At 49.9% G+C, this 8,399-nt stretch overlaps 1 protein-coding gene across 1 annotated transcript; it reads right to left on the bottom strand.

Moving 5' to 3' along the window:
• Positions 1–753: 753 nt before the first annotated feature.
• Positions 754–7,967, bottom strand: PSMC4 (proteasome 26S subunit, ATPase 4). Its single transcript, XM_080645627.1, has 11 exons — positions 7,858–7,967; positions 6,897–6,995; positions 6,582–6,768; positions 5,092–5,238; positions 4,899–5,008; positions 4,702–4,795; positions 1,888–2,055; positions 1,727–1,803; positions 1,420–1,588; positions 1,173–1,228; positions 754–988 (listed from the first exon to the last, which is right to left on the bottom strand). The coding sequence occupies exons 1-11, from the start codon at positions 7,891–7,893 to the stop codon at positions 875–877; spliced, it is 1,257 nt and encodes a 418-aa protein (XP_080501753.1). The 5' UTR covers positions 7,894–7,967; the 3' UTR covers positions 754–874.
• Between the last annotated feature and the right edge of the window lie 432 nt (positions 7,968–8,399).

Genomic DNA, 8,399 nt, shown 5'->3' with positions numbered 1-8,399 from the left:
AGAGCTATGCCCATTAACTGATGAAGACTCTGACTGACAGAGCTTAAGGCAGATGCTTCAAGTTGCACCACAATCCTAACTCCAAAAAGGATGTTCTGTTCAGGTTGTGGCAATATCTTACCCCTGCGTTATTTTCTTTGCTGTCATTTCTGGGGCACATGGCTTTGTTCTCTTTTCCCAATCTCTACCCTTCCCTGTTAGGATGTTTTGTCACTTGGGCAATTTCTCTCTTTTATCTTTCTCCTTCCAAGTATCTACTGGCTTGTAAGATCCTTTTCTTTTTTCTGTGATTTTTAAGTGCCTCACCCTGGTTGAGTGTTGACCTACGAACAAGGAGGTCAGGTTTCAATTCCGGTCAGGACAATATGGAGAAGAACCAGAGACAGTCACAGATCCTGGGCAATCAACCTCCCCTCTTATATCCTCCCATCCCTGCTCAGGGAGACTCTGTGGGTTTGTCTCTTTCATTGGTATTCCCTGAATGTGAGGAAGGCAGGGCTCAAAATGTCTTCTACCTGTAGGAATGGGGGTGGAAGATGTACGGGGGCTTTACTTTGTGGTCAAGGCTGTGATCTGAAGTTCACTTTCTTTCCCTTTACCCAAGTTTCTTAAGTCCTTTTGAGTTCTTTGCTTCTTAAGCTGTAGCCCAGGCCATGTACCTCACCCACTCATCTGTCAGAACAGGAGGGGCACAGAGGATCCTACTCAAGGTCCAGGATACTCAAGGAGTTAAACTTCTAAGAAGAAACTAGATCGACTCAACTTGTGTATTTATTGAATAAATCAACCCTGGTAAAGAGAAAAGAGAACTAGGTTTGGGGACAGAGGTTGGAGAGGTGAAGGAAATCCCTGGGTCCTGTGGTTAGGGGAGGGATCACTTGTAAAACTCATGCTCCTGCTCATCTTTCTTGATGACTGTCTTGTATGCTTTCTCGAAGTCCTTCGCCAGAACAATGTAACGGTTCTCTCGGACAGCTAGCATTCCACTCTGTAAGGGACGAGAGTTAAAATGTACTCCCCGCACTCCCCACCCCTAGTGATGGTGGAGGAAGAGACAACAGGGCCCACTACCCCAGGGAGGCAACGAGGGACAGGATTGCAATAGAGTGATCAGAAAGAGGAGGGATCTTCACCCCCTCCCAGCCTGGATCCAGAGAAAAACCATCACTCACCTCCTGACAGATAGAATTGATATCTGCTCCTGAAATCTTATCTGGTCTGGCCACATCTGCAGCGGGTGAGTTAAGGAAACCATTCCCTGCATGACAGGGCGAATGCCTGGAGCAGGAAGTCATCCTTGGGCTGTCTTTGTCACCACCACCCCCGGACAATCTGGGTCATGGTGAAGGCAGAGGTGGAGGTGAAGATCCAATTCCCATTCCCAACTGTGGCCCTCCCCTCACTTCCAGAGCAGGATACAATCTTCCAAGTCAACCTCCTCAGAGAGATTCATCTTGCTGGTGATAGTGGAGAAAATCAATCTCTTCTGGCGGCGGTCAGGGAGTGGGAATTCGATTTTACGGTCAAGGCGTCCTGGCCGCAGCAGGGCAGGATCCAGGGTGTCTGCTCTGTTCGTTGCCATGATTACCTGGCATTGGAAACAGGCTGGCTCAGACCTCTCTCCCCACTACACCCTCCTTCCCACCATAACTGCCCCCTCACATGCCAGCCCCTACCTTCCCGATTCTCATACCACACCTCCCCTTGTCCATCCCAAACCCCGAACCTTGACATTGACGTTCTGGTCGAATCCATCCATTTGATTTAGCAGCTCCAGCAGGATTCTCTGAACCTCCCTGTCAGCTGGAGTGTGCAACACAGTTAGTCCAGGGCATTATGTACGACAGGCCTGTCCAAGACCCCAGACCCTATTTGGGTAACACTCACCCCCTGTCTGGGCATCAAATCTTTTGGTGGCAATGGCATCGATCTCATCTATGAAGATGATGGCAGGTGCATTCTCCTTGGCCAGGCGGAACACATCCCGGACCATGCGGGGGCCCTCACCCAGGTACTTCTGTACAAACTCCGAGCCCACGACCCGGATAAATGCAGCTGATAGTAGGATGACAACGGTTAGATGCGGATGGGCCCCCTGTAGGGCCATTCTGCTTTAACTTAAATTGGGAATTTCCTGAGGACAGCCCCTCCTTTGGATGCCCACTCCAAGTAGCAAGGTTATTCTCTTACACCCTGGACTGGGTCCCAGATCCAGCGTCAAGGACCAGCCATCTGCTTGCATCCCATAACAACCCAGCAGACAAGTCATGAACCCTGTGCACAGATGTGTTGTTTTTTTTGTCCAACTTTAAACTATCAGGACATTATAAAAACAAACAAAAAACAAATGCATCTGTGCCTCAACATATCTGTGGAGAAGAGCTAGAGACATTCATGGACCAAGAGACAGAAAAAAAATCTGATTTCTAGAGCACTTGAAAAATCAGTAAGAAAACAGATAGGTTGCCATACACAAAGGTATACTATCTCACCATGGGCTCCGACTTCCCCTTTGCAATAAGGGCCCACAGGCACATCTTCTGACATAATCGACAACTAGCAATGGGGTTGAAAACAGGTTTGTTCTGGGCCCCTCCTTTTTAATTTGTTTCTTAAAGTTTAACATGTGAAGTTGCAGCCCCTATTATTCTCTGTCCCTTATTCTGTTAGCTGTTCTCTTCATGAATTTAGCACCACGTGACATAATCTATTCACTTATTTGTTCAAGAGCTTCCCCAACTAAGATACTACCTCCATGACCACGAGGAATGGAGACTCTACTCTGTTCACTGCCATGTTTCCAGCACCTACAACTCAGCTTAGCACATATTAAGTGCTCAGTAAATATTAACTAAATGATTAAGTTGTGTTTAGTTCTTTTTCTCCAGCAAGGCTGGGAGCTTCTCTAAGGCAGGGGACAAGTTTGACTCATTGTCGTATGCCAGCACAGGGCATTGGAGAGCAGAAGTCAAATGAACTGCAAATGGATAATCTTGACAATGGCTAACATTCACTGCCTACATATAGTAAGGTAAGCTTCTAAAAGCTTTATATTGACTTCATCCTCTGAACAACCCAGGAAAATAGGAAACGGGAGTCACAGAGAGGTTAACTTACTGAGTAGTTACATAAGCTAACTTACATAAGTAGCTGTAGGGAAGCCAGATTTCAAACCCAGCAGTCTGGTCCAAAAAACCCACTGCTAAACCACTGCTCTCTACTGCTCCCTGCCTCACATGTATGAAGATTTTAAGATGTGCTGAGCCCTGTCTTTAGGCTTTATAAATAGCAATACATTGATTTCCAGACATTCTGCCTGGAACCTACAAGAATACATTTGTAAACAACCACAATACATATGGTGTCCAAAAAAATTTATACACACTTTAGCAGCTGACAACTTGTTTAATTTTCACTCCTTTTCAGGTTTAACTGATTTGAAATAATGGGTGAAGCCAAACTAAGTTTTGAACAAAGAAAATTTATCCTAAGGTACCACTATACTGGTTTTTTTTTTTTTTTTATGGGGATACATAAAAGATAAAATGTATGGTACAAAACCAGCAACAGTCAACGAACTGCAGGCGCACAAATATTGAATGAAATGATTCTTGATGTTCACATTATCAGCAGTGCCTGGACCAGAATGGTCACCAGTTTGAAAACAGGACATTGACCAAAAAAAAATTATGCATTTATATAGATTCTTTTCAATTTTGTAAATGAACTGTATGTTAATAAACACTGACTTTATAATCATTCAAACTGTGCATACATTTTTGGGGGACACCCTATATATATGTGTGTGTGCACGTGTGTGTGAAACAAGTTTCTCAAAACAGTATGACATCTCCCTATCTATACTAATAAAAGAGTAACATGCTAATTAGACCAGGAGACCTTCCAGACATCCTTCCGGACAAAGCCATGGTGGTGGGGCTGAGGCAGAGGCTGTCAGGGGCGATCAGGCTGGCGGGGACGGGGGCAGTTGGGGGCGAGCAGGCTGGCAGGAGGGGCAGTTGAAGGTTATCAGGCCAGCAGGGGAGATAGTTGGGGGCGATCAGGTTGCGGGGGGGGGGGAGTTACGGGTGATCAGGCCAGAAGGGGGGCAGTGGGGTGATCAGGCCGGCAGGCAGAGTGGTTAGGGGCGATCAGGCAGGCAGGCAGGTGAGTGGTTAGGAGCCAGAGGTCCCAGATTGCGAGATGGATGTCCGACTGCCGGTTAAGGCCCGATGGGATCGGGCCTTAACCGGCAGTCGGACATCCCTCAAGGGGTCCCAGATTGGAGAGGGTGCAGGCCAGGCTGAGGGATTACGAATTTCATGCACCGGGCCACTAGTATGGGATAAACTCTTATATCTTCTGTTCTGTTTCATTGTTTAAAATGCTGGTTGCAACCCAAGAATTGGAATTCCTAATTCCTAATGGGTCACAACCCACTATAATAAAACACTGACTTATTTTATTAATTTTCACAATAATGCTGTGGAGTTTTGTATTAGATGAGGAAATTGAGGCATGTGGTAAAGTCACCTGTCCAAGACTGCACAGCCAATGACTAAGAAGCACAATGGGGCTTTGACCCCATAACGCATGCTCTAAATCACTGTGCTGTGCCATTTCCTGGGGAGGATGAGAGAGCAGAGAGACAGATGGGAAAAGCCCAGAAGGTCAGAGTTGAGGGAGGGACTAACAGCTCACCAGTGGTATGATGAGCCACGGCCTTTGCCAACATGGTCTTCCCGCAGCCGGGTGGGCCGTACATAAGGACGCCTCGGGGAGGATCGATACCAATCTGAAATGCAGAAGTGGAGAAAGAAGGATGAGCCAGGGAATCCCTGTCACTAACATGATACTCAGCAGGGCCTCTTCCTTCCCTGACACCTCCAGTTCCTCACCTGCTTGTAGAGCTCAAAGTGTGTAAGTGGGAGCTCCACAGCCTCCCGCACCTCCTGCTTCTGGATGTCCATGCCCCCGATGTCTGCATACATCACATCTGGCTTCTGGTCTGGTGGGAGAGCAGAGCTGGGACTCCCAGCCTGGTGCACAGGGTCCTCTCAGGCCTCCCTGGCCCCAGGCTCCCCCTGTCACCTGAAGTGAGCATCATGATACTGCTGTCCGCTTCAGGGGGCAGCACATCCACCAGGGCATTGCTGTGCTTGTGGAGGGCCACCGAGGCATTGGGCTTGAGCAGCTCCCGATCAATGGTGCTCAGGATGCGCACATAGTAATTGGAGCCTTTGGGAAGAAGACAGAAACGGAGAAGGAAAAAGAGAAGTGCCAGAACTGTCCTCTTCCCATGACCTCACAGTTGTGCTGTCCACCAGTATCTCTCACTCATACCCAGAGGAGGCCACCAGTATCTCTCACTCATACCCAGGCTGCTCTCCCATCTCTAGCCTGCCTCCTCTAGTCTGTCCCCCATGTTCACACAGACCTGGTGACCAGCAACCTCCTGGAATCGCTGCCCCCCACCCCCACCCCACCCCGGATTTCCTTTGTATATCTCTCACCTACTATGTCCCTATGTGTTCACATCTCCCCCCCCAAACTGTCCTCCTCCTCCTGGATCTGTCTCAGGCAGGCCCCCAGTCCCTAGTTACCAGCAAGAGCCCCAAGCTTCATCCTGGACTTTTCTCCTCTTCCCTCCATAGCCCATCAGTCACTATGACCCTCTACCCATCTCTCTTCTCTTTCCCCTGGGTCCTGCCCTGTTTCAGTCCTCCCATCTAGATCTCTGTACCAGACTCTTTCCTGCTCACTCAGACTTATCTCACCTCTCCAATCCACTTTGTACATTGATGGTGGTGATGTATACATCTCTTTCCAGACTCAACCTCTCTCCTGACCTTCAGACTTGGCTGTCCAGTAGCCACCCAGGCCCTCCCTGTGATAACCTAGATTGCACTCACTCCTTCTAAATCTACTCCTCTGACCTGTTGCCACTTCAGGGATAGCCTCACTGTCCCCCAAAGGCCAAAGACACATTATGGATCTCTCCCTCCCTTTACTACCTCACTATCAGCCCATCAGTCCAATTCCAGGCCCAATCATACACTTTTTCCTACAACCTTTACAAGAACATGGCTTGGTCCAGAGGAGCAGAGGCCAGAAGCAAGAAAGCCAGATAAGATACAGAGACAATGACCATTATGAAGGCAAGGCCTGGACCTGTGTTAATAACAGCAGCTACTGTATACTGAGTCCTTACCAGAACCCAATCTCTCAACATTTCACCCATGGTTTCAAAGTGCAGGTCCTGATCCAGAAGTGGTCATAAAATCAATTTAGAGAGTCATGACCAGAACATGGTTTAAAATAAAAGACTAGAACAGAATGGAAAGGCAATTAGAGTATGTCACTCATTGTAAGGCTACATATCATTTGGTCAAACTTTTACTATATAAATTACATATATACAAACAGAGGGAAAGAATGTAAAATCTATTTCCATTTTTGCATCAGACTCAAAATATCCTGAAAAAACACCATTACACTGTCTTGCCTTGTTTTCTGTTGTACAACCCTAGCACAATTCCGGGCACATGCCAGTGAATGAGGTGCTCCCCACCCTCCCATACCTGTGGTGGAGCCCACGATGGCTGTATTCTGATCCACAGCCTCCAGGAACTGCCCGATAACCAGTGGGATGCTCTGGATTCGCTTCACCTCCTCCTGGGCATGGAGGAATTCCTTCTTCAGGTTCTTTTGCTCGTCCTTGATGTACTCTTCCTGCACTTCCAGGAACTCCAGCTCTTGTTGCAGCTTCTGTGAGCAGAAAGGGGAGAGGTGGGGAGGGGATGGCTCTAGGCCTTGCTGAGCCAGGGAGTAGTGGAAGGTGGCGGGAGTATCGGACATTGGGCCCTGTGCAGGATCTGGGTTGGGGTTGAATGTACCTTGTAGCGGCTGTACAGGTCCTCCAGGTCCTCAGGCTCAGGCCCCAGGAAGGACAGGCCAGTCTGGGGCCGGGTCACTGACAGTGCTGGAATCTCATCCTAGACCACGGTGGGAAACACAGGTTGGAAGAAGAGTCCGCGCATGAAAAAATCTGATTTAACCATGAAGTCTCTCATTCCCTAGCAGGCTCCTGACATCATTCAGCCTGGCTAAATAGACCCTGGAAACTTCCAGCCCCTTTGTAGGACCCTTATGTCAACTAGCCTTCCAAACAGATATTTTGCTACCATATGCCACTTGTAACATGTCCCCAGTGTCACCCAACTAGGGCCTACATGTCTCACCAACTCCTTATCAGACTCAAATGCCCTCCAGCCCCCCTCAACAGGTTCCTAACGTCACATGGCTCTCACATAGGCTAAGTCACCATGCCTTCAAATAGTTCTGGAATTACCGTTACCCCCAAAAGATCCCTCATGTCACAGAACCCCAACTCACTTTAATTAGGCTCTCATGTCATCCAGCTCCCCCGGTAGGCCCCAAATGTCCGTGGGCCAGACCACAGTTATTAATTAGCCCTCCACCACCAGTCAAGCCCGAACATCAGTCAACAACCCAGTCCAGCCTCAGGCATCATTCAGCCCCACAGCCGAGTCCCACACATCACTCACCACCTGACCCATCTCCAACCCCGCCGGGCCCCGGATGCCACTAGGCACTGTCAGCTAGATCTCTAAATCATTCAGTCCCAAAGAACTTCTAACGCACTCATTCCCCTAGCCCCGCTCTCCGAGCCTTACTCCCCTCCTAACATCGCTGGGCCACCCAGGCCTCGGAATGGCACAAAACTTGCCACTGAGGGTTCCGAAATCACCCCGACCCGGGCTGGATCCCTGCAGTCACTCAGCACCCCACTCAGATCAGTGTCGCCCGGTCCCCGCGAGCCAGACCCCACCGGACCTGAGCTTTCTCCACCAGGATGCCTATCTCCTCCATAGTGACCAAGCCCGCCGATGTGTGGTCCGGCCTGACCCAGTCACCGCTTCCGCTGCCGCCACCGGAAGGGGAGGGCCTAGGTAGATTGTGGGAAACGTAGTTTAAAACGTCGACGGGCGGGGTTGGACGGAAGGAAAGGAGGGCCTCGCCCTGGGCTCCGCCCCAAGGCGCGCCGGGCGCTCTCCGAACCTCGGGCGCTGGCTGGTGGCCGGGCGGTGCGCGTGCGCAGCAGCCTGCGTGGCGCTACCTGGCCGGGGTTCCTGTCGCTCTTTGGGTTGAAGAGCTTATCAGTAATCTGCCGGGGGGTTGGTGGCGGGGCTGGTGAGACGGGCTTCTTTCAGGGGAGCTCCAAGTGGGCTGCGCGGGAGGATTGTCCGCGGAGGGGCGAGAAGGCCTGGCTCGCCCTTCGTGTGACACAGGAGCGCAAACCCTGCTTAGCGTTAGCGGTGAATCGAGTGTGCCCCAGGCGTGTGAGGGCTGGGGAAAACGAGGCAGCGGTCCCAGGA

This window comes from Plecotus auritus (genome assembly GCF_963455305.1).
Source record: "Plecotus auritus genome assembly, chromosome: 10".
Classification (NCBI taxonomy): domain Eukaryota; kingdom Metazoa; phylum Chordata; class Mammalia; order Chiroptera; family Vespertilionidae; genus Plecotus; species Plecotus auritus.
The sequence above is the reverse complement of the archived record's forward strand: the minus strand, read 5'-3'. Positions and strand labels throughout refer to the sequence as shown.